This window comes from Anarrhichthys ocellatus, unplaced genomic scaffold, assembly GCF_004355925.1.
Source record: "Anarrhichthys ocellatus isolate YVR2014 unplaced genomic scaffold, GSC_Weel_1.0 scaffold57, whole genome shotgun sequence".
NCBI classification, from domain to species: Eukaryota; Metazoa; Chordata; class Actinopteri; order Perciformes; family Anarhichadidae; genus Anarrhichthys; species Anarrhichthys ocellatus.
This window is the reverse complement of record NW_022280087.1, coordinates 479,274-505,647: the sequence shown is the minus strand read 5'-3', so window position 1 is coordinate 505,647 and position 26,374 is coordinate 479,274. Positions and strand designations below refer to the sequence as shown.

General features: G+C 42.7%; 1 protein-coding gene across 1 annotated transcript in view; it reads left to right on the top strand.

Moving 5' to 3' along the window:
• Window positions 1-23,760: 23,760 nt before the first annotated feature.
• Window positions 23,761-26,374, top strand: part of pou2f2a (POU class 2 homeobox 2a) — a 63,511-nt gene continuing 60,897 nt past the window's right edge. Inside the window, exon 1 of the mRNA XM_031871369.1 lies at window positions 23,761-24,536. Within this exon, the coding sequence (XP_031727229.1) occupies window positions 24,437-24,536 (100 nt within the window). The 5' untranslated portion in view covers window positions 23,761-24,436. The remainder of the gene's footprint in view (window positions 24,537-26,374) is intronic.

Sequence of the window (26,374 nt, the reverse complement as noted above, 5' to 3'; positions counted from 1 at the left end):
ACAAAAAAAAAAGGAAAAGTACCGCTGAGACAGTTTATGATGAAATAAAACAACTTTATTCTTCCTTTTCTTCTCTCACCGGTGAAATGCTTCTACCTCACACTTAGATCACCATTGGTGGGCTGCAGAATGAGATTTATTAAATCTATTCTAAGAGTGATCTTTGCACCTTTTTTCTTGTTCACTGCATCGTTAAAAGTCTCAGTGAGTATTTCTATCTTTCTGTAAGCTGCCAACTTCTTTCTTTCCCTCACATCTTTACAGTACAGTGATGGAAGTTGCACTTGGTGACATATATATAAAGTGAACATCACATTTACAGTAACACTGGAGGAGAATATTTTAGCGTTATTTAATTCACTGGTTCATAAGCCAGAAATAAAAAGGTGTCTGTTTGTGGAAGAAAATCCCAGATGAATCACGGGACTTTTTTAGAGTGAGAGCAGGAAGGAAATGTCGCATCAAATCATTATCAAATGTGTAAAGATATCACACATGTCCCACAATCGAAACACTTTTCTTTTTTTGTACAGCTATGAGAACAATCCTCTGGTGATCACGGCTGCGTTGTGTTTAATTAAAGCTGCTGGAGGAGAGCCGAGATTGTTTGCACTTGTTCGCTCCTCGGCGGGGCCGAAGCGGCGCTCTTCATCGTCCTCTTCGTCTTCTTCACGAGCACGACGACAGCAGCTACAGGACACACAGAGGACAACAGCTGAGATTTCACAAACAATGCTGCAATTAAACAAAAGCCCCGCGAGAAACACCTTCTTCTTCTTCTTTTCAACCTATTTATACAATAAAACTGCCCCAAAAAATGTTGATATTTGTTGAGATAAAGGGGGGTGTAGGACAATTTTTGAAGTGTATAATGATAATATGATCAAAGCCAGACCATTTTTCAGCTAAAACACACACATTTGAACAAAAACAGACAGAAATCTTCACAGAATGGTCAAATGAGTTGCAAGACTATTGTCTCTGATTGTTTATGATGCTGTGTGTCCACTTGGCCAGTGTCAGCCTGAGTGTCAGCTCTGTTAGATGTAACAGAGGAACACGTCTGTGTTTAGAGAAGTGAAACATTTTCTCCAGACTGTGGCTCAGAATACAAATTCGCATCCAGCTCGACTTATCTGGTCAAAAGCACCTTAGTTCCAAGATTTCCTTTTTTTTTTTTTAGATTTTAAGCCAGTGGACCAAATAGGATCTTAAAGTCACAAGGCGTCCGTGCAAAGCCAATCTCTCAGTGCTGCAGCCCCCCCCCCCCCCCCCTCTAACATCTTGCATTACCCACTGCAGGGTTATCAAACGGTCCCTGTGCATCTGTGAGACTGTGAGACTGATTCCAGACACATCTCAGTGGCTGCTGTTACCGTGCGGGTTTCAGGAAACTTTGTGTACAAATCCACGTTTTAAACGGCATTCAAACACAACCTCACCAAACACGGCGATTAGAACGCACATCTGCCCAGACAGCCGTGTTCGCTCAAATATGTAATCCAAGGTAGAAGCTTCTGCAGGAGTAGAAGAAGACGGGTCATCATTTATTTATTATTATTATTTTAAGGCAAAAACATTGTTTTTCATGCACCGGTCAGTTTTAGAGATTTATCTTTCATAACATCTTTCAGGCTAGAGGAAAGAAAATATATAAAATACACATTCAGGTGTTTATTTTAGTACTTTCTATTTGGGTCTGTAGATTTCTCCTAAATTCATCAAAAGTTACCCAAAATGCCTCATTTGCATATTTATACATAACATCTCTGAAAGCTTGTAATACAAAAAGTAATTGCCTTAATGTAATTAATCATATCTTTAAAGGTTTGTTTGTATATCATTCATAGCTTGATTTACACATTGTATTGTAATAACATGGGGACAATCCTCATGCTGTTGTCAGTATTCTCAGATATATTGATTAAAAGATCTCCAAAATCTCCCTCTGTAAAAACCTTTCACTCTAATAGGTCAAAAAATTTGAAGAATTTTGAACCTCGCAAGATACTGCCTCATTTGCATATTTCAACTTACATTTTCTGAAAAAAAGAATTGTCTTCATGTAAATTATCAACTGGGGACGTTTCATGGTGAAATCTATGAGCTCATTGTTTTACCCTATTCACCTGTAGTGTCTCCCCTTTAATAAATAATATCTCATACATTTGAATAGAACCGAACTGAAAGCGTCTTCCATCACACACTAAATCCTCACCATGTAGGGGCGAGGATGTGTCAAATGTAGCTCAAAAGTATTTATTCATTCACATAAATATGGATATTAAAAATGATTTGATAATCAAAGTCATTCTCCAGGAGATGTGCTGCTGCGTCTTTCTTTTCTATACAAACAGAACATGTTTTGGACTCTTGGGTCGACAAAATGAGCACTTTGATAAAGCAGCTCACTATTTGGGGAATTGTAACTGGTATTTTTACTCTTTTATGACATTTTATTAATAATTAACAAATTGAATGGACAAAATAAATGTCTGATTAATTGGTAAATGGGACTTTAGTTGCAGCCATTGTAGGTAGAAATCAAGGCAATGAAATTAAATGAATTAAATCCACCTACTCAAGGACATACATTTAAAAACTTGCATTTATTATTTTTTTATACATAATAAACGATTTTCGTGAACTGTGTGTGTGTGTGTGGGGGGGGGGCTTACATGATCACGGCCACAGCGGTGAGGACGGTAAGGAAGAAGACATTCAGGTCGGGGTTGAACGCGGCCTCGTCGACGTGGTGGCAGCTCGGCCATCCGGCCACGCGGTGGCGCTCGAAGTCCTGCGGCCGCAGCCGTCTGAGCGAGAACCGGCTGCACGGAGTCAGTCGGCCCCGTTTAAATCCAAAGTCTTGAATGCAGTCGAATTAAACACACCACGGCTCAACTATGGAGTCTCGTGGCTCTTTTGTTTCATTCCCAGGAACTGCGCTCAGTTGTTATAAAGACCTATATTATTTAGGAACACTTTAATATCACGGTAAGGTAAAGGAACGTCTATTATGGACGAGTTCCACTCAGACTGCCGTGTTTACATACCTTACGTCATTACGTTGGACCTTTGGAGCTCCGTCCTCGGTTACAGAGACCTCCCCCAGATGCTTTAATGTAAATTATCTTATAAATCCGAGTGAAAAAACCTCAGCGCTACCTGCTGCTTTACGGGCTTTCACTTCCGTATTGATAGGAAAGTGAGCGGGAAGTTTCTTCCCACGTGAAACGGGCGGGGGAGGGGCTTCCACACGGTTTGCTTCTTGTTAAATTGAGTTTATCATCACACTAAACTTATCATCCCCTTTTTGTTTAATACTAAAACCTCGTTCGTCCAGGTTGTGTTTGGGCGAATGCTGGGCCGCTATGCGTCCATGGAGGTGTCCCAATGAGGGAAGAAAACAGAACAAAATGTATAACTCTTTCAATTTTTTACGAATACTATTTTAAAGTCGAGATGAAACTGAAAAAAACATTTTGGATCACATCCCCGTTCATATCATGCAAATATTTAACAATATATGAAGATCAAATTCAAACCATCTTTTCTTTCTACAAAACTAAATATAATGTGTGCTTACCTCAGCTAGTACCGACCTGCTTCAACCAATAATATGCAACTTTTAACGACAAGGAGGTGTATCGCGCTACATTCTACGCCCGCCCACTTTTTTAGCGCTCCAATCACATGCAGAGGATTTTATTTACATCCTTCTTGTAACTGTACACCGCTCAAATATTCTATTTCACTGTGACTTTAATACCACTATTTTGAAATATTACACAAAAGCTCACAACAACATAACTATGCAGTATTAAAACAGGACTTATTTTCTGGGTTTCCCGTAACATCGCCCTAATAGCTAAAGTTACTCCACCTTTAGAGTCGGAGACTGTTCAGGCGTTTTAGATTTAACTTACAACATTTTGAGAAATACAGTTGTTATTTTAACTGCATAAATTAATCTCTAAGACATAAAGCCATGCACAGGAATAATCACAACTAATGTTTATCGATCTAAAGCATTAAGATTCAGTTTCAAATTCTGAGAAGGAAATGCACAATCCATTGTTTATTTATTGTTGGCCTAAAAGTAGTCAAATGCGCATCGTATGGTTTTTACTTGACGGGAATTAATCTTCAGGTAAATGTGTGATCATAGCTGAATTCTTGCTTTGGTTATTATGATAGAAGGGGGTGACGGTGACCGCCGATGGGTGTTCAGATGAGGCGAACAGCAGCAGCATCAACAACCAACGCCAATATACATTATTTTATTCAATTGTCCCTTTAGAAAAGCACTATTTCGTGTCACTCAAGTCTTGGTGAAGTGACAATAAGGTGCCGCCACGTGCCCAAAAACATGTCATTGGACTGCTGCAGAAAACATGCGTTACATTTGTTACAATGTGTTTTCATTTTGTCTGTGTTCTTCCTTCTGTTTTTAATGAACTCTCAGTGTCTTCACAGAGCAGCTTGTGTGCATTAGAACTGAAGACGAGACCAATGGACAGGAAGTGTCTGTTTTACAGAGGACACCTCGACACACCAGAGGAAGCACATGTTAAATATTACAATTAATTTATCCATTTATCTGCTTCACTTCACGGGTCCTCTCAATGTGCATGCTTGGCTCACTGGCGTGACTGACAGCAGCTTCATGTTGCAAATGAGGTAAACAACAAAAAACTGTATCATGTTTCACTTTTTGCTTACTTTACTTTTCCTCCTTACACGTGTCCAGTTGCTTTTCTTTTCTCTTTTTCTACCAGCTATTTTGATGGTTACAATGTCTGTTTTCTTCTTCTTCTATGACTTTAATATAACTTTTATTAGATGGGAAAGAAATCGCTTTCCCAGATGCTGAAGCACTGTCTGCCATGAGCTGAGCCTCATCACCTGCTGCTGCACACACACACACACACACACACACACACACACACACACACAGCCCCCCTTTTCCGGTTGCAGTCTCAACTCTATTGCCATGGAAACAGCTAAGATGCGGAGAGGTGAGGTGTGTGTGTGTGTGTGTGTGTATGTGTGTGTGTGTGTGAGAGAGAGAGAGACTGTGAAGGTATAGAAAAATCTTCTGAAGGACACGCATAGATTAAAGGTGAGTGTGTTTTATTGACCCTGTCTCTGAATACTTACCCACCTTCTCACACACACACTCACTCACACACACACACACATGATTTGACATGATACAGTTCATCGAAGCGATTTCCTTTTTTTCAGACACAAACAAAAAGATCTTTCGCTTTCCTTCCCTCTTCTCCTTTTTTTCCAAACCATTTAGTCTCTTCCTCTCTTTTCTTGTGCCCCCCCCTTTCAGAGCACACGTCCACCTTATTACAATGAGAGCCTCTATCTTATTAATATTTTGGGTGACCCCCAAAGGGTATCAAGCGCCCTAAGAACGCCTGGCTGTGTTAATGCCACGGTCTCTCCATTGAGCCACCGGACCCCTCTCCCTCTCTTTCCTGCTTTCCCTCTGTGTCGGCCTCTCCCTCTCCCTCTTTCTCTCTTCCTCTCTCCCTTTTCTTCCTGCCTCTAAAAAGCCAGATGGGCCAGAGCTCCTTTTCTTCTTGAGGCCCGGTGCACGTGCCGAGGACACAGGGCCTCACAGCGTTTAATTCACAAGCTTTAAACGCCTCCTTCTTTTAACCCCCCGTGACCAACACCATCACCCACCTCCCTCCCTCCCTCCCTCCCTCCACACGCTCTCTCTCTGCTTTCTGTCCTCGCTGCCCCCTCTACTCTACTCTATCATCTCTTCTTCAGTTACACTCTTCTCTGCTCTGCTTTGTTCTATTTTTGTCACGTTTCCTGTTTCTTCTCCTGTTCATTTGTTCTGTTCCCTGTTCTCTGCTGAATTCTATTTTACTCTGTTTATTTATTTTTAAACATACAGCTCCTTTTTTTCTACACAGAAACATGTTTGTACACACATACATGTGCAGGATAAGCTGCGTGCACACATAGTGTGACTATAGTTTAGTGAGCTTTTATTTGATAAACTGGATTTGTAGTTCTCTGAATAAGTTTGAAGCGTGTAAACTCCGTCTCCTGAGGAAGATGTTTGTAATATGATCAAAAGCTCCAGAACAGCTAAATTACTGGACCCTTTTCAACTGACAAAGGTCAAGAATTTAATTTACTGTATTAATTAATTTTTCAGGGGCAACACACTTTAGTCAACGGCAACACAAGCTCATTTTCTGTAATCTGACAACACGTTTGACATCCATAGACATCAAAGCAGAAGTAAGTTGCCCTACTCAAGCAACATTTTAGGTTGTTGGAAGAGACAGAGTTGAATTTATTTTCCTTGTCCTTGAAAAGTTCAAAAAGATTACAGCCTGCAGAGGTGCAGAATTTATTTTTACAAATTTCAGCTCATGTTCACATTCAAACTACTGTCATGAGATGATGGCCATGGAAAACAGCTTCTTCATTAGTCATTTTGAGGTGGAAAGATGAAGATGGAGGGATGCAGAAGTCGCAGCTGAGTGCCGGTTGATCTACCACCTGCAGGCTTGTTTGACCTCCTCCTCCTCCTCCTCCTCCTCCTGCTCCTGCTCCGGCTCCTCCTCCTGTCTTACAAAGCCACTGAACCTGACAGAGAGATGCTCCATCTCCGCATCAACAGTGACCGCTGAGGACGGCGGGCCTCGCCGTTGGCTGAGCTGGTGCATGCTGGGACTTAATTAGGTTAATTGATCAAATGGTGGAGAGGTGAATTACATCAGTCAAGGCAAGAGTCCGAAGACAAAGACTTTCCTGCATTTTAAGATGCTTCTTCTTCTTCTTCTTCTTCTTCTTCTTCTTCTTCTTCCTCTTCTTCCTCTTCTTCTTCCTCTTCTTCTTCTTGTGTTTTCGGTGCAGCCTGCGTGTTCCCGAGGCCAGGTCATCTAAAGGAAACTGCTTTATTTTGCGCTGCCTGACTCCTAATAGTTATTGAATGTGGTCAGTCTTTATTCGGGGATTATTCGGGTTAACGTGGAAATAATGAGGTGGCCGATCTCGAGGCGGTGTTGGGGGGGTCGCAGTGAAATCGATGGACACACTGAGTTAATTATGAGAAATCAATTAAAAGGAGGGAGGGGGGAGACAACCCGCAGGCCCGGAGAGTCTCTCTCTCTCTCTCTCTCTCTCTCTCTCTCTCTCTCTCTCTCTCTTCGATCTTTTCTTCTTCTGGCACTAAAAATGAGAAGAAACGATTTATGCCGGTTCACCTTTTCCCTTTTCACTATACGAGCTCTCGTATCAGTTTGTTTTATGATCCAGATTTTTTTCTCTTTAAAACACACACGCGCTCACACAACAAGTTACACCAAACAAAATCCTCCACGGGGTTCTCTGAGGCGAGGTGTTTGGTTTTCCCTCCCCAAAATTTCGAGGCTGCAGGTAAATGAATGGAAATCCCATCGGTCAGGGACGTGAACACACACACACACACACACACACACACACACACACACACACACACAGGTCAATTGGATGTCCCCCTGATCTTAAGGGTAAACACACTCAGTCCAACAATCTGCTGTCCATCCGAACCCAGCATGGAGACAGACACGCGCGCTGTATACAGAAGCCATTGATGCCTTTAATACACCTAAATTCACGATCAATACATTTTGCACAATGATCAGCTCATCACCATGCACGTGTGCACGCAACCCTCAAGCAAGTGATGGGATTGTTTCAAACTAACTATCTTAAATTAACATTCGAATGCAGCCTCGATCCGTTCAAACGTCCGAATGTGTTTATATTTAATGATTATAGCCATTGTGTTCTTTCGGGATTTTTTTATATCAGAATTTCAGACCTTTTTTTTTTGTTCTTCATAACGACCAGCCTTTTTTTTAACCCACGAGGATCACGAGCTGTTTATGAATGAAAGTGGAATTAAATACAGGCCTTACCTAAATGATTGTGATACTTTGATTTAATCCTATAGCAGTCACATCGATACATACTCGCGTCTTTAATGGAATCTGGTTGAGGAGTCATTTGGTAAATGAAGAAATCCGCAGGAGCGTTCTTCATGCTTCATGTCTGATACGGATTCATTAATAGGAATCAGAACGTGCATATTTATATAGTGTGCTTTCATCTACTCTCACAAGTATTTTGGCAAATACAAGAAAACTGATGTGGATTTTTTTTAAATCTTTAAAACTGTGTTATCATTTTGGTTTTAAATTCTTGATTGTTCTCCAAAATGTAGTTGAAGTCGGTTATCATTTTTCGTTTTGCATATTAAAAGGTCGTCTGTTTCTGTCAAATATAAACAAAAATGCAGGGATCTGGGTGTTTATTCCACGAATTTAAATACTTTGCTTATATGCAAATAAGCCACCGTTGGTGCAAACGTGTACTTTTTGCTATCATGTATAATAATAAATGCCAAATAACAATGAAACATACCGCAGTGTGGCAATCTGCACGTATTTGTATTTATTCTGGAGAAGTTTGATTCATGCATGAATGTAAATGGCCTGTCGCCGATGCGCCGGAAGAACGGGAAATAATTGGATTATTTGTCACTGAAAAATATACAAAATGTAAGAGAATAATGTTTTATTAAAAGCAACAAAATGGACGTAAACGAAATTAAATGCATCAATAAATTATCCGAAATAAATACATTTTAAAAAATCACCGGAAGACAACAAGGAAAGTTGCGTCATTGGTATTCTATTGTATTTAGTTCATTCATTTTGTTTTGTGCATAAACATGAACATACATTTAAATAATATGCATTAGGCTTCACATGTAGATTTTAATATCATTGTGTGAATAAAGTTAAGAAAGAATGTCCTCCTTGTGCCTGGAAATTGCCATGGCTTTCAAAAGTCCATTTGTCATCGATCGATTTTCCATCCCAACCCAAACAGTTTGACTTCCATTTGAATTGATGAATAATAACCACAATTTCATATCTCTTGGGGTCACTAGTCCCCTGATGCTTACAACAGTCTTCATATCTTTCTGGGTCGAATTTCTAAACGTTTTTCCGTCCATTTGAGAAACGTATTACTACATTATTAAATTGATATTTAAACTTTACCTTTAGGTTATTTGAATATTGATTCCTTATATTGTGAATCTCAAGAAAGAGAGTTGAGGCCTTCACATTTCTCTGTGGAGAAATAAATAAAAGAGAGAGAATATGCAGTTGAGGTGAATTATTTATTAGCTTTTATAAAAACACTCGACAACACAGCACTGTGACACAAACGCTACCTCCTTAAATATCTGTAATTGTAAATATATATTCTCCAGCAAACTGCTACACCAAGATACACATGAGACCTGTGTAAGAAAGCACCGCTATCGCCACTGAGGCCGTGGAGTGATTCTTTGTGTCTCGATTGGCTTTTTCATCAATTTGCGGGGAAAGTCTGTCATTGACGGCCTCGCGAGCCCAGACCCCGACGCCTTGACCCCTTGGGTCAAAGGTCAGCCGGCCACTCCACCATTACCGCAACTCATCAGCTCTGTGCAGACACCCGGCGGACCCGGCTCGTTTGTAATTACGGCTAAGTACCCAGTGGGCCCAATAATAATTCCCTTCTAAACTAACCTAAATTAGCTTACAGCCAAAACCAGTTGTTCATGCTAAGCTAGCGGAAGTATTTCCTGGTGAGTTACCGCTGTAATTTATGGAGGCATTCGTTAGTTGACGTTACATTTTTCAAAACCACATGCTATCCAGCAGTTAGACGGAAGCAATGCACAGCTTCACTGGACTATTCAAAATGTTTAAAAAAATGTTCAGTTATAAAATCATTAGCTAGCTCTGTTAGTGCAAAGCTAACAGAGTAGCTAGCTTATTCCCCTAATTAAGCTCTGTAGGTCGGCTACACAATCTCGATATTATGGATGAATTGTAAATGTGACTTCTGCTCTAGTGCACTGGAGCTTAACAATGGAGGACATATGATTCAAGCAGACCTACAGTTTGCACTTGGCTCAAAAATGAACACATTTACAGTAACAGTTTTTTCATGATATACAATTCTTCCATATCTGATCAGCTTTTTTATATATTTTTAAGTTACATGTCATCCTACATTAACCTTCCTCACCTTAAATGTATGAATGTAATCAGTGTGAAAAGCTGATCATTATCATCAACAAATTATTATGAAATAATTGCGTAGTCATTCAAATGCTGTGACGGTAAAGTTGTGCAGCCAAGCTCAAACTGTAGGCTGTTAAATAATATTCCCTCCATTGCTCTGTGGAGAATAAGGATCAGGACTGTCCAGTGACTGATAAGAGAAGAAAAGCCCCTCACTCCTACCCCCCGTGGTTCACTGTCATCTCTGTGTTACTCAGCAATATGAAGGGAGTTCATCCCAAATCAACTGATAACATCTCTGGGTGTATATCTTTAATTTCTGCTTGACCGTGTCCAAAATAAAATCTTTTTTTTTTAATCCATGCAACTAACTTTTTTTCTGACATCAAATGGCTTCCAGCTAACGTCTGATTTATGAAATTCAAAAATGATTAACCGCAATCATGATAGCCATTGCACGTATCGACTCGTCGCTGCGTGTATTGACGTCTGTGTACAGCTCACAATAGTCGACATTTGACCGCGTTCCTCAATAAATAGTGGAAATGAAGCTTAGGAAGTCAGGGAAAAAAAGTAACTCCCCTCCGATTGATTTCCAATAATCCGCTCATTGCCTGTCTGATCCGCAGGATGCGGGCTACGAGGGGGGGGGGATTATCAGTGCTTGTCCCACCAGCTGTTTCCGTGGTGACCGGTGTGGTGATAATAGCAGTTAATGAGATTTGAACCCCGAATAAGGAAGAAGACAGGAAGTGATGAGCGTTTGCAGGAAGGACTAAAGGCGGGATTCATCAATGGATGACCCCCGGCCTGATCAATACTGATCCATGACTAGGCAGCCCCGACCCCCTTCCCTCTGAGATGGCCCAGGTAAATCCCATTCCTCACAGACACACTCACTCACATGCGTTAGGGCATGCATTTGCACACGCTACTGAAACACACACAAAAATATAGACAGGTACAAGTGCATGTGTGTAAACACATACCACTCGCCTTACAGAGACGGAGCGGCGGTTGGGCGGCTGGCTCTCTGTCCAGCTGGTTAGGATGCCCTCGAGGTCAAAGGTCAACGTCATCCCAGACACATGACCTCATCCACCAAAGGTTGACCTCTCTGGGCCAGGAGTGTGTGTGTGTGGGTGTGTGTGTGTGTGTGTGTGTGTGAATGTGTTTGTGAGTGAGACGGCTGAGAGAGGGAGGGAGAAATTTGGTGGACAAGTGAAATTTAGTGTCAATTGTTTGATATATAAAACTGGTGTGTGTGTGTGTGTGTGTGTGTGTGTGTGTGTGTGTGTGTGGCATGACAGAAGTGATGGATAGAGGATGGCAGGAGGGAGGATTTGATGATTTTTAAGGCAAGAGGACTGCTGTGAGTGTTTATTGAAGTTTTTATACTAAATGCGGTCTGATGGTAAAGATGAGAGATGGGAGACGGAGGCAAAAACAGTGAATGAAATTCGAAAATGTTGTAGACACCGGCCAAAACAGAACAGTGACGGATTGGAGGGTAGTTTCAGTCGCAGGTTTTACTCTTCCGCGATGGTCGGCCTCAAGGTCTTTCTCAGTATCACTTTGCCACCAGTCCTTCCTTCCTTCTCTCTTACTTCTTCTTCTTCTCTCCATCTGCTCCGCTGTCCCTCCATCTCTTCATCTCTCCTCGGCTTTTCTGGCAAATTATCACCTGACCTTGACTCATGACCCCCTGTAACACCCCAAACACACGCAGAAATACACACTCAGGCATTCAACACACACAATCATTAGCTCACACACACACACTGGCTTTGCAGACTCCCCTGTGTACAGCAGCCATCAACACACACACACACACACACACACACACATAGTGTGAGTTCCTTGACATATTTGAGAAGAGTATGTTCAGAAGAGATTCCCTGAAAGTATTTAAATCTATATTTCAGAGGCGTTCCTGAAAATCATTTTTTAATTTAACAGTGTAAAAAATGTGTTTCGCCAAATATGGTAAAATATGACTCAGTACAGTTTGTTTTAAATGCACGCCATAACTGAAATAGTTTGATTACAGTACCAATAAATAAACAGCTGTGCATGATTTGCTGTAGCCTACAGGAAATATTTTCAGTTTATTGGTTCTTGCACAGAGGAATTTACATTTGAATGCTAGCAGTCTTGAGTGTGTTTGCTTTATTTTTTATCCAAAGGGAATTGCTTTGCAGAATGGGCCGATGGGCACAACACGTGTAGAATAAGATTTTGGTGAAAATCCAGAAAGTATGATTTATAGTCATTTTGTATGTTTAGTATGTGTAGTGAACCAGATCTCTTAATTGAGTAATGCTGACACATTTGTGGACCTTATTTTAAGAGGGATGACTCATTAAAGTTGCTGTTATCAGGAAACCGTTTCACTTTGACTGTAGTTAAATTTTTAGAGTACGTGTAAATGCACCAACTGTTATTTTGGGTATATTTAGCCTGTGTTTATTTGTACACGATCCATTCCACGAGTGGTGCTGTTGCATATTAAGCCACGCTGTGTCCTGAAGTTTATGTACTATATACCTCAGAAATTCCCACGATGATTTGTCACAATTACAATGATGTGTTTTAAGTTGTCTTTTTCAATACATTTGATTTATTCTGTCTCTTCAACAGCAACTTGAAATCCAGAGGCTTTGTTCGCTCTTCCTCTTCCTTCAGCACTCAGATGAAGCCCAAGTCACCGCTGATGTTGTATGGAGACTGAAAGGAATTAAGTTCAAGGTTGGTACTCATTCTAACAATTTTCCCGATGTGCTTGTTGTGTTCGCAGCAAATTACCACAATCAAAGAATGGCACTGCCTCACTCCCTTGTCGAACCCCCACCGCCCCAAAGTCCTTGCACACCAATCACGTCATCCCAGAGGTTCAAAGATGAAGGTGAGTGGGTGGGAGGAGGAGGAGGAAGGTAGAGGAGGGGATGTAGGATGAAAGCAGGGTGGAAATAAGCCTGGCCGAGCACTTGTGTTGCCCCCCCCCCCTGCCTTCACCCCTCCTCTTCTCCCCAAAAAAACATTCCTTTTCCTTCTTCCAGCTCTCCTTCACCCCCTAATCCCTCGCTACTCCACTGCATATGTTTCCTAATCTGGAGTGTGTGGGAGGCCCATAAACCCCTCCTCCTCCTCCTCCTCCTCCTCCTCACCCACCTCCACCCTCGCCTTTCTCTTGGTGGCTGTAATGCTGTAACCTGCCTCCATTCCTCTTTCTTTTAGCCCTGGTCTCCCTCTCTGTCTTTCTCTCTGCAGCTCTTATCGTTAGACAGCAGCGTGAACTAGCCTGCCCCCCACCCCTCCGCCCCTCTCTTGTTTTCTGTTTTTTTCTTTTTTTTTGTTCATTTCTTGCATTTTCTCCTCACTTCTCTTATGTTTTTCTCTTCTCTTCCTTTTTGCCAATTCTCTTGGAAATGACACTTTGTGCACCACAAATTACAAACTGCCGACTATATGGATTCTTACATTACACTGAAACTATTGGATCCAAATTCACGATCAAAACTCTATTCAATTTCATCTAATTTACAAAATGTCTTGACTCAAAAACGCAGACCTAAAACTTAATGTTGAGAAAGTGATGAATACACAAATCTGTACAGGGCCACCACTTAAAGGTGCGGTGTGTAAGATCTGGCCACGTGCTCCAAACGAATAGGGGGCAGCATTTCACTAGCGCTAGCTGAATGCTAGGGCCAGGGCTAGCTGGTTAGCATGCTCATTTCAGTAGATAATCTCTGCAAAACAGCACATAGACGTCAACACTGTAACCTCTTTACATTCTGCTGACGATGTTAGTTCTTCTTTTTTGAGCGTTTTGAACTAGAATTCTGGCCAGATCTTACACATTGCACCTTTTGATAAATATAAATAAAAATGGTGTTATTTTTGTAGGGTATCAAACTAGTGCGTGCTTTTCTCTTTTTCTCAACACTTGATTAGTTTCCACCGGTTTCTCTGTTGCTCATTCATCCTCTTTTTTTTTTTTCTCCAGCTAGCTGTCTTATTTTCTCTCAGGTGATTTCATTCTCTCTCCTCTCCCTCATTTCAGCTGCTCTTGTAACACACACACACACACACACACACACACACACACACACACACACACAGAGGCTTTTTGTCCTGCTTCTTCTCTTGCTTTACCCCATTACTGAATAGTATTCCTGGAGCCTTTTGTGGAGCCTTGTATAGGCACATGCCAAGTCAAGTTATTTCAGAGCGGTTTCAATGGAATTACCCCCCAAAATAATCTCCTTTTGCTTCCCCCCCCCCCCCCCTAAAAAAAGGACGTAAGAAAAGAAGAGAATAATGTAAAAACGAACCAGCACCCTTGACACAGAATAAGCCTGTAGTTCCACACTAGAGGAACATGAGAATGTCAAAAGATTAGAGAGTATCCATATAGAAGCACAGAGGAATCTGGATATGAATTGTGGATACAAAAGCAGGGATGGAGTGCAGAGTAAAGCCACCTAAACTCGCCTTATTATGGGGAGATAACTCTCTCCTTTTTTCAGCTGACAGAAAAGTCCAGGACTTAAATATATATTGCATAACATTTTATGAAATTACAGCATTTGTTCATATTAGTTCTCACGTTAAAGCTTAAACAAACACATTGTGAGCACTAATGAATAATTTAGCATGCAGGACACGAGGCTTAGTCATCGTCAACACACCCAGCAGTGTTGAGATATTGAGACACACAATGCCTGTAACAGTGGAATACATTAACATCTGTGGTTCACCAACATTCAGCGCCCACACAGAACATGTAATACATCTGCATGGTGGCTGTTCATTTTTAAAATGATCTCTAAATGAACCGTGACTACCGAACAGGGATCAATGCATATTGAGTGTTTATTTCTCCAGAACACTGTATATAAAAACAGAGAGTTATATCATCGTGTCTCTGTGCAGGAGACCTTTTTCCAAACCTGTTTTATTTTTTATTACAGCCCACTTGTGTGTTTCTGTGTGTATGTGTGCAATTAAAGCAATATGAATCAGTTTGTGTTCGCCCAGCCGTGCAGTCATACTTTTGTGGCATCACTTTACATTTTTTCAGAAGGCAACTGTCCTCGTTTCTGGTTTATTTGTCCCCTACAAAAGTTATCTCTGGAAGAAATAACGCAACCCTATCAGCTCGTTGGCCATGATACGAGACCTGCAGACACGGAGCAAATGAAATCGACGGTTTCTTTAATGCACATACTTATTTGGCGCTTTCTCTTTCAAACAATCCAGGCGCGTAACTATCCACTGGGTCGCACACTGTAGGACCCTCCTTACCCCGGGGAATATGGTTTGTAACAGGTTCATTTAACAAAGTAACGGTTAGCAATAGAAGTAACCCTGGCCAGTCATAATCTGCAGAACAAATAGAACATATTCCAAAGACGTAATCCACCAAATCTCACTTCAGGCTGTTCTCTTACTAATGATTCAATTCTCAGTGACAAAAATACTGTTTAATTCAAAAGTCACTGACAGAAGTAAGACACGTTATGAACTCCAGCTGATGTGGCAGTGAGAAACCTTCCATTCCAATGCTCTCACCTGGATTATTTTATGGTTGGTTTGATATTAAGCTCCAGATTAATTTAATAATGACATCACTTTGAGTTTGATGTTCAGTTCGAGATTCATATTAATCGTCTCTTTCCTGCTCCAAACTATTGTTATTATATCGTCCACCTCTAATATTTACACCTGTGTTTTACTGTACTTGTCCTTTATCTGTTTATACGCTAGCCTCCGCAGTTACAACAATACACTAATACACTTGTGTTTGCTTACATTATAGTGTGCTATAAGCCATTTATTATACATAGGGGTTATAGTAATGTGTCACCACGTTTTCGATCAATTCACTGAATGTTTTTGTTATTGATGGATTTTTGTGGCCTGATTTACACTCCTATATTCCGAATAATTCATCCCCTAGTCTGTGTGTACGATGTCGCATTAATCGCTGACTGTTTTAATTCTTCCAACCATGACACCAGCGTGTCTGTGTGAATACACATTCGATCCAGGTCTCTACATGAGACTGTACTGTACTGTACATCCCACCAGAAAGTAAACGCGTGCATATCAGGTATTTACATACGCGTGTGTGTTCGTCAATACATACATATATATATATATGTGTGTGTGTGTGTGTGTGTGTAAACGTGTGTCAGTGCCAAGTGTCACATCGATAGGTTAATAGCTGCGGTGTCAGATTCAGTTACTCTCTGATTAGTTGACAGTTCACTAATCCACACACCATCCTGAGTTATGGGCCCGGTCCATTGATTTCCAGCCTGCCAGCCAAGCCAGGAGGAACTCAGGGGTCGTAAGAGGGCCCTGCCGCTATTGATTGGCCCCAGATCAACCCCACCGCCGCCTTCCCACTACACACACACACACACACAAAACCCGACCGCAGTCCTACGGCATGTGGCCTTGCCATACCTTCAGATTCTCTCTACATTTCTATGGCTCTCCTCTCGCTACCTACCTGCCCTCTGTCTGTCTCCCAGCGTGCCACCGGCTATATTTGTGCCGCGCGGCGGTGTCATCTCCATCACTCAATTCTTTTTAGTGAGAAATATTTTTATTGACAGATTTTATGAGTTGCGGGAGGCATCTAACAAAACCGCTTCCCTCTCCCTCCCTATACCTGCTCTGCCCCACTCCTGATGCTTCCGCTACCTTTTCATCTCCATTGGCACGTTGAAGCGAACACTCCACCCGAAACCTTCACCTTCTGTTGACTTGAAAGGTGGCTGTCAAAACATTTTTAGTCTTTGTTCCTCACAGACAAAGCAGCCGTGGTCGGTCAAATATCATAAGAATTTAATTGTGAAAATTATTCAGAGCAACCTTTAAAGCCTATGTTGTTTTGAAAAGGGACTCAACATTCAACCAACTGTAAATGTGCAGTACCTGAGTTAGCTGAAAGGCTAGTTTTGCCTGATGTAGTTGGGCATCCAAGAATAATACAAATGATACAATATGTACAATAGTTAAAAACGTACTACAACTTGTCAGAATGTTGCTGGATGTGCTGAATCTGGTTTGAGTAGAATGTGACGGACAGACTCCCCTCAATGGACTGCCAGCTCATTGTGTTGGAGGGGTTCAAGGGTGCACGTGGGAGTCGTGTTTGTGTTGTCGGGGGGGGCAAGAGCTCCTGGTGCAGCCCAGAACCACTCTGGAATCGGGCCTTGGAACGGTGCGGGCAGGCAAGCACCTGGTGGCCATGCTTGTACCAAAAGGGCCTGTTCAGGCTCAGTATGGGTCAGGTCTAAAAGTCTAGTGTATAACCCGTCAGGTGAAAGGGAAGGTAAAGGCCTTGGTGGGTTGATCTCAGAAAGTTGCATGTGGAATTTGGATAGAGGCTGCTTTTTTAGAATTGTCACGGGGAACTCTAGAGTCAGCAGTCGGAGGACTTTTAACATCAGAGTTAGTTAGCAGCCAACAAGCCAAAAGAGTGGAGGGTAACGTAGCTCTGCTGGTTTCCTCAGAGCATCCTCCACCATCCGCTGCCTAAAAACATTTGATTGCCCTCTTCCTGTTGGGGAACAAAACCATGGGGTCTAAGTCAGAAGATTTGTGCTCCCATCTGGTCTTAGGATCCCCAGAAAGAACTGGACATGGTTGGGACAGGAGCATCTTCGGTACCTAGCTTAGCCTGCTACCACCACGGATTAGCAGCTATTCTGATGGCAAGGTGTATGTTTTTTCAATTTATCAACCTCAATGAGCAAGATTAAAACCTCCGACTGGTTAAGTCCTCTGATCAGCTTGTTGTGACTTGGCACTTTCTTTCTTTACTTCTGAATTGTATTCCTTCTTCTTTGATCATTGTGTTCTTCCTCCATCTTTCTTACAGATCACTGTGAGTGACCTGGTCTTGAAAGTGAGCTGAGTAGCATGAGCTGATGGACCTGGATTCAAACCTGCAACCCTGCAGGCAGTTAGTTTACAAGGTAAATGCATTTAATTGTGTACCGCAGCCCTCTCTACTTCTCTACTTCTCTCCTCCCTCCGTCTCTCCTCGGCCTCTGTGTAAGCAGTGGGTGGGGGGAGGTGGTGGGGGGGTTGTTAAACATTTTTCTTCCTTGTTAATTGTTTTGACTTGTGCCATTGGCATCCCGATTAGGCCCCATTGATTTCCCACTGCTAAGTGCATTGATTTCTACATTTCTCATTGATCCTCGCTTCTAAATCTACCCACACACACACACACACTGTGTGTCTGTCTCTCTCTTTCTCTCCATGAACACCACGCGGGCCGAACATGTGTGTGCATGTGTGTGAGAGCGAGTGAGGGGAAGACGGAGAGAGGGAAGCAGATAGAGAGTAAACATGGAGAAAAAAGATGCAGAGAAAAAAGAGATTTGAGACTTGAGTCGATGGTGTTTATGTACTACAAGAAAAGGGATTATAAGATGTGTGTGAATAAGATGCAGGCGTGTGTGTGTGTGAGTGTGTGTGTGTGTGTGTGTGTGTGTGTGTGTGTCTGTGTTGGAGACAGAAAAGGTCCTAAGGAATCTTTGGTTGTTACTCCATAATTTAAGGAATATATTTTAAATGGAGAAACCTCCCCTTGCTTCACATACAACAAATATAACTTAGCAAATACAATATTAATATGAACAGTAATATGTCTTTGGGTCAGACAGCTGTTTCTGCCTTATTTTGAAAGTATTCGCTTCAAAGTTTAAATCTGTTTTACAGGAACATTTTGATCAAATTTGTTAACTTTGAATATATTCAGCGTCACTGTATAAAATGCTAATTCAGCACCAGAATACTTGAAGAAAGATGACATTTTAAACACCTTTCAGGTCTGAAATTTGTAGGTTTTTTTTGCAGTTATGTCTTGCTATCATTCTCGTACACACACACACACACACACAAACACTCTCTCTTTCCTCTTGATCGTATTCCATGGTGTCCAGGAGAGTCGGGTCTGATCCTCTCAGTGTTTAAGGCTCTCATCTCCCCCACGTCTACAACGGACACACACACATACACACTAACACACACACACTCCAGGCTGCACGGGCTGGAAAGCTCCATCCATGTCATCGGCATTACCTCGAGCCTTGATGCTGCATTTGTGCTAAGCTAAGCTGTTTGGGCCTCTCTGAGCACGATAGCCAGAGTCTTGAGTGTGTGTGTGTGTGTGTATACTTTTTCGTGCATCCGTGCATGTTACGGTGCGTTTGCATGTACGTGACTATCTTGCACGAGTGTGTCGGTCCGGTGTGTCTGTGCTTTCCTGCTCGTTACGGTGTGTTTGCATGCGTGTGCTGCTAAGCATGTACATACATTTGTGTCAGCACGTGAATCTGTGTGTGTGTGTGTGTGTGTGTGTGTGTGTGTGTGTGTGTGTGTGTGCGCGCACACACAAAAGGCGATATTGCCCCCTTGCCCTCCGTCCCCCTCCCTCACATCTCACATCTTTAATCCATTACAACCAATCCAGGATGAAATAGGATGCAGAACATGTGTGAAACACCGACACCGGGAAATTCAGCCAATTTTCAAAGTCAAAATACAATTATGTGAACAATGAAAGAGAATATGCATGAAAAAAAGAAGAAAAAAAAAATCCCCCGGCTTATGAAGATAAGAAACACAGGAAGACATCCAGCGAGAGAGAGATACGTATTCACAAACCGATTTCCACGCCGGCCGTGATTTCCCAGCGAGCTCACAAGCTGTAAGCAAGAGCATCGATTCCGCCTCGATGATCGCATCAAGGTGGCGTATCGACAGCGTCGTGTTTTACTCTCCTCTGTGCTCGTCCTCCGCGGCCTTAAGAGGAATAATGGATATGTAGGAGAGGTATTGGCAGGGCCCGGACCGGCCTATTGACGATCTGTCAGCATTGATTACTTAGTCAGGCCGCGAGAAGAAAGGGAGAGACGCATAGACAGAGAATGAGAGAGAGAGAGAGAGAGAGAAAATAGATCAAATGTCAGGTGCTAAAAATAATGTGTGTGTTTATTAGGGTCACTGTCTCATGAATGATTCCCCTCTGTGTTTAGTGTGTGCAGGAGTGTGTTTATAATAATCCATGTAACACCAAAGTAATAACTCTCTCCTCTTTAGTATGTGTGTGAATATTTTAGTGTCTATTAGGCCCGATGTTACAGCGAGGTAATGATTCTTCCATCTTGCGCGCGCTATCTCTTGGTGTGTGTTGTGTGTGTGTGTGGTTACAGCGGTAGCAGAGGGGTAGGCGGTGATATAATTGTAAGCCGGTATTGATTGGGCCCCCTCTTGTTATTGATGAGGGAGAATTTAATTCAACCAACTCGTTTGTCAACATGACACTGCCATTTAACAATGAACTCTCTCTCTCTCTCTCTCTCTCTCTCTCTCTCTCTCTCTCTCTCTCTCTCTCTCACACACACACACACACACACGCACACACACGGAGCAGACAGATAGAGAGCAATAAGATCTAATTCTGCGATAGACTTCCCGCACTGAAAAGGATGCGTTCACTTATAGCAGTCACATTCTGGTTTTCTTGAGATATGTTTGTATTTTTTTTTGTAAAAATAGTAAAGCCTACTGATGCGATACTATAATACAAATGTAATTTTAAAAAAATATGTTACTTTATGCGACAAACTTTTGATTCCATGCTTTTATAGGATATAGATGTCTTAATTGGAGACTGTGTGTGTGTGGGGGTGTGTGTGTGTGTGTGTGTAGATTGCAGTTGAACCAGTCATCTCATTATAAATCATAAATAAAGTCTCTACGCTGACTATGAAATATTTAATTAAATATCATTATAGTTTACTATAGTTTCAAAGCTGGATACAGAAAACAACAGGTTTGGGATTAACGATAAAAGGGCGGAATCTATTTATGGCTCCTTTTATACAGCTGTCTGTTCGTGTGTGTGTGATCAGAAGTCCGCTATGGCCCATAAACCCACGATGTCGGACAAAGCAACCGCAGCAGGTTGCAGAGAAGTTATAAAAGGATAGATATAACAGAAGGGGAAAAGAACATATTGCTATTGATGAGGCCCTCCGTGCGCCATATTTTTCACCTCTCCTTCAAATCTGCGCACCCCTCCACTCCCCCTCACTCCCCTCCCCTCCCCGCGACGGACGCACAAAACACACTATATTCTACAAGAAATAATTGCTTTTGTCTGGAAGGAGTTTGGATCGGGGCTCCTCTGCGCTCGACCCTGGCGCGGAGAGGGGGGCTCTGGAGGGACAACCGGTCGCTTATACGGCTCCTCCTCCTCCTCTCGCGCCCTTTCTTTTTCCTCCCTCTCTTGCTCGTTGGACACGCGGATGTCATCTGTCAATGGGGAGTGGGATTTTTTATGACGGGGGGTCCCTTTGTGATGTGACGTGTGTCTGTGCATACATGACATCAAAAGCTACAGCGGGTAACGGACATGTTCCGAAACAGGACACAGGTTTGAGAAGAAGTACTGTAGTAGCAGCAGTAGTTGCAGTGTATACATAGACATAACGGCATTAGTAGCACTAAGAGTAGGCCTACTATAGTTGTAATAGTAGAAGCAGGAGTAACACGTTATAAAAGTGGTATTACTAAAAAGAGGAGTATAGTTGGAGTAGAGGCTGCAGCAGTAGTGGTCAGTCACAGTGTTAGTAGTATAAATACATATTAGTAGTATATACATGTAGACACATTATTAAAGTGGTATTACTAAAAGAGGAGTAGTAGTTGGAGTAGAGGCCATGGATCAGGAAGCTCCTGATGACAGTTTATATTTGACGTCTCCTTTCTCTCCCTGCATAGACATTAGCATTGGCAAAGAGCCCGAGGCCTTTCCATATACGAGGGCCATAATTGATCGATAACTTATTAACAGCTCAGTCCCACCTCAGAGTGTGCGAGTGTGTGTGTGTGTGTGTGTTGTTCGCTCTATTTTCTTTTATTGACTGCGATATTTAGCCTATAGATTTTTCTATTTAAAAAAATCCATGTGAGCGATAATCTGGAGTGTAAATGCAGAGCCCAGATCGGGGCGGCGCGTTTGACAGCCGGGTGGAGCATGGAGAGGAGAGGACTGCTGGCCGGGAGGCAACCTTCCGTCGGACACACACACACACACACACACACAGGTTCCACTCACCACGGCAACTACAACCTTTTCACCGACCCTTTAATAGGAAAAACAGTCAATTTAGATTCAGCGCAACTGACATTTTACGCACATTTTACGCACGCACGCACTCACGTAGCCTTCCCGAGCCCCAAATATAATTACTAATTTAACACCCGTGGCTCTTGCAGGCTTTTGGTTATTCACCTCTGTGATGGGGGGGGGGGGGAAGAAATAAATTAGTTGAGTGCTGCAGGTGACCTTGCGTTAGCCAGACCCACGTAAATCTATATGAGAGGGAGAGATCCACCTGCTGAAATATACATCAAAGGTCCCCCCCTCCTCTTTGAATTCATGTCTGCACATTGTGAAGAGGCGATCGATTTTTTCGGAGGCCGGCGATGATGTGATTATTGGCTTCATTATAATGAAGTAATCAGAGGTTCAATTGGCCGGATCCGTGATCGTCGTGTACGAGATCACAGTAGTCAGAGAAAGGGCGCGTGTGTGTGTGTATTTTTTTAAACACTAGTAATTCAACATGGACTCTTGGAGAGTGAACCCGTTTATGAAATATATTGTACATACATGTGTATCATATGTCAAACTTTAATACAGATCAGAAACAATAAAACGTTCAAATGTTCAAATGTGCGCTGAAATAAAATGGACAGAGAAAGTGGGGCCGTGTGTATGTGCTGCGTATATGTGCATATGTGTCGGGGTGAGGGGGTAGAAGGAGATGGGGGGGGGGGGGGGGGGGGAAAAAAAAAAAAAAAAAGGGGGGGGGGCTGGGTATCTCTGTCTGTCTCCCCGGACGCAGCGCTTCGCCGTGCCAGAGTGCGTTCAGGCTGCGCGGCGAAGGACCGAAAACCACCGGGGTTCCCACAATAAACGGAGGGAACGCGGATCCGTGCGCACACACACGCGTAGGATACACACAGAAGACGGGTGGAGAGAGAAAGAGAAAGAGAGAGACACGGAGCAGAGCCAAAGAAAAGACACTACAGCGTAAAAAGAAAGAAAAAAAGGGGGTATCATCTCGGCCCCCCCCCCCCCCTCCTCTTTTTTTCCCTGCTTCATTGGAGGAGGAAAGCAGACGACAGGTGTACTTATTGATATGGATTTATTCATTTATTTATCTATCGATTTGTTGCTGTAATTAGTGACCCGCGGTATAGAGAGCGAGAGAGCGAGAGAGAGAGAGGAAGAAACAGCGAGGGGAGGAGAGGGAGGAGCGAAAGTCAGACAGGAGGTGCCCGCGTAGCCTTACTTTATGATTTGATTATTCCATCTTTTTTACCGAATAATCGCTTCCCGTTTTCTTATCGTGTCGCTTTGTGTGCGTGTATTCTCCAATAAACCAGCCAGCTACTAAACCAAATCTTTACGAGAACCAAAAATTAAAGAAGCAACTCTACCCGGACAGTCCCCCCACCCCCCACCCCTCCTCGTTTCTCTGTACCGGAGGATTCACCGGTTGGACAGTGTGTTTTTGTTTGAGACTTTTCATGCCAGTGCCGGGGAGGAGGAACCCATCTTTTTTTTTTTGCGCAACCCCAAAACCAAAGCAGACCCGGGCCGAGGAGGAGAGACGGAAACGGAGAGCCGCCGCGGTCTTTACGCACAACTGTCTGGACACAATAAATGGAGTCCAGCTGTGTCTGCGCTACACGTCCAATGGAGAGCGGCTAAAACGGGAAGCACCGACTGCGCTACATTCACGTGGGTGCGATGAGAACGGGTGTCAGCCACCGTCCAGCCCGTGTTAGCCTGCATACGGATAACAGCTTTACATCGTCCACTCAAAGCTTATAGCTGCGCGCCCCGCACCTCGCCGTGTATACGTGCGTGCGTGTATCTGTGTGTGTGTGTGTGTGTGTGTTGGACTAGTTGACTCCGAGAAGACGCAAGTAAAGGGGAGACCGTGATATCCGTGTGGAATCCCGGAGCCGCACAAATCTCTAAACAACAACAACATTCAGATGATCTGAGACACGGACTCGATCCACGGAAGGAAAAAGCCAAATTGTTTTTTTTAAACCATCCAAACGTCGTTTACAACCGGCTCTCCACAAACCTGGAAAGCATACGAAGAACTGGCCAAAGATCAACGGAAGCACGACGGATGAGAAAATAAGAAAAGTGAGAGTAGAATAACAAAAAAACAAACTAACCCCGAACCCCAGGTCGACAGAGGACCATGTTTGTCCCCCTGCCGGTCCCCTTCGTCTTTCAGAGAACAGCGTCCGACTTCAGCGCCTGGAGACTCAAGTCCTCGCTGGCTCCGCGGTCCAGCCCCGGTAAGAGACTCTTTTTCCTACTGGGCCCTTTCTAATCTCCACTGTGCACCCACACAAAGAATAAAGTCCGTTTTTTAATCTTTAGTTAATCTCTTTTTATTTCTAACCCGGTAGATTTAATTACACACAACATCCCAATCTTATCTGGTTTATCTGAAATGTAATAACGGGCCAATAAACTTGGATAAATCTCATGATTCCATTGATATTTTGTATCCTCTGTATATTTTACAACATACAACTCACATCAAGCATTCTTTTCCATTTATATTTTCAAGTCATTTTTTTTACAGCTGAAAGATATGCACCCCAAAACGTAATGTCTTAAAAAAATGCTTCAGATGTTATTTCTTTAAGAAAGAAAGAATCTGCTAAGCTGTTTAAATTGATTTGTATGAAATTCTAATCATCTTCTCCCCAAAATCACTAATGCTCTTCTTGTGATTAGTTTTATTCTGCTTTGCTCCAAATTACACAAACACGTGAAAAGGTGCATCCTAAGTTCAATTTTCTGAAGAAGAATCCAAAGACTAAATATTTCAGCCCCAAAAGCACTTTTCTTTTCCTGTTGCCATCTTTCCTATTGTATCTCCTCAGAGAGAAATTAACTGCATTCATCATTAACAAGGCAGAGAGTTTAATTGAGATACTTACTTGAATCCAAAATGTGAAACGCGCAAAATTGGATGCATGAATATTCGGCTCATTAGCATCCATCACACAGAGAGGCACCCTCGGCTTCTCCTCTTTCATTCGTGGCAATCCATCCATCTCGACCTTCATTCCATCTGCCTCCTCTCCTCTCCTCTCCTCTCCTTCAGTCCTCCTCGGCCAGGTCGGGCTGGAATATTCACGGTCACCTATCGATTACTAGGTATTGATCTCCGACAGGGGGCCGCGCTGAGAAAACAGGAGTACAGTAAAGTTGGCTGAGGGAGAAAGTTTGTCTTTACTGGAGATGACGTGATTGAAATTCAAATTTCTGTCAAAATAAAGTTAACATATTTATCACACAAAAAACAAACCTTAACTTTAATGATGATGGTGACACTAATATTCCTATAATTGGCCCATCACTGCGGGGACTCGCAGCGAGTTTGTCAATCAATAGTTGGTTATAAGGAGCATATCATGCCTCTATGGGCCTTAATACCCTGTGATCACTCTGATATTGCTTTAGTGACTTGCAGTGTGGTCAATAAAGGGCAGCAGTGCTCTTTATGTATTTTTATTTCCATCTCACCATAATGTTCCTGTAATATTCCTAAAGGGCTGTGTCTGTGATATTATTATTATTATTATAGCCATAATAGAGCCGACAGTAACGTGTTTATACAAAAAAAAAAACTATAGCACCAGATGGACACGAAAAGAAAATGTATTCTTCTGTCAGTATATTAGCTTTCCTTTTCACTGATGTCGTTTTCTTCTTTCCACCTGTGGGACTTCTAACACTTAGCAGAGTGACCTGTTTCAACACAGACCGTATGCGTGTGCTGAAGTGTGTCTGCATGTTTAGAGCGGCGTGCCTCCCCCCACATGTCCCCTGCTGACTGTATCCATCCAGGAGGAAATTTCCAAACGACAGATGTGGTGGGGGGGTTAGGTGTGTACGGCGAGCCGTGCCGTGCAGGGCTAACTTAGGCTATCACCTAGGTGTCAGGAGGAGAAAACCGGTCCAGGCTTTAATGAGAGCTTCTCCTGGAGGCTCTGACATGGTGGAGAGGGGGGAGGGGGACAATATCTATGTCGGCCCTTAAAGAAATGGAAACGAAAGACACAACGAGAGAAGGAGAAGTAGAGGTGGAGGCTAGGTCGGGGGGGGGGGGGGGGGGGGG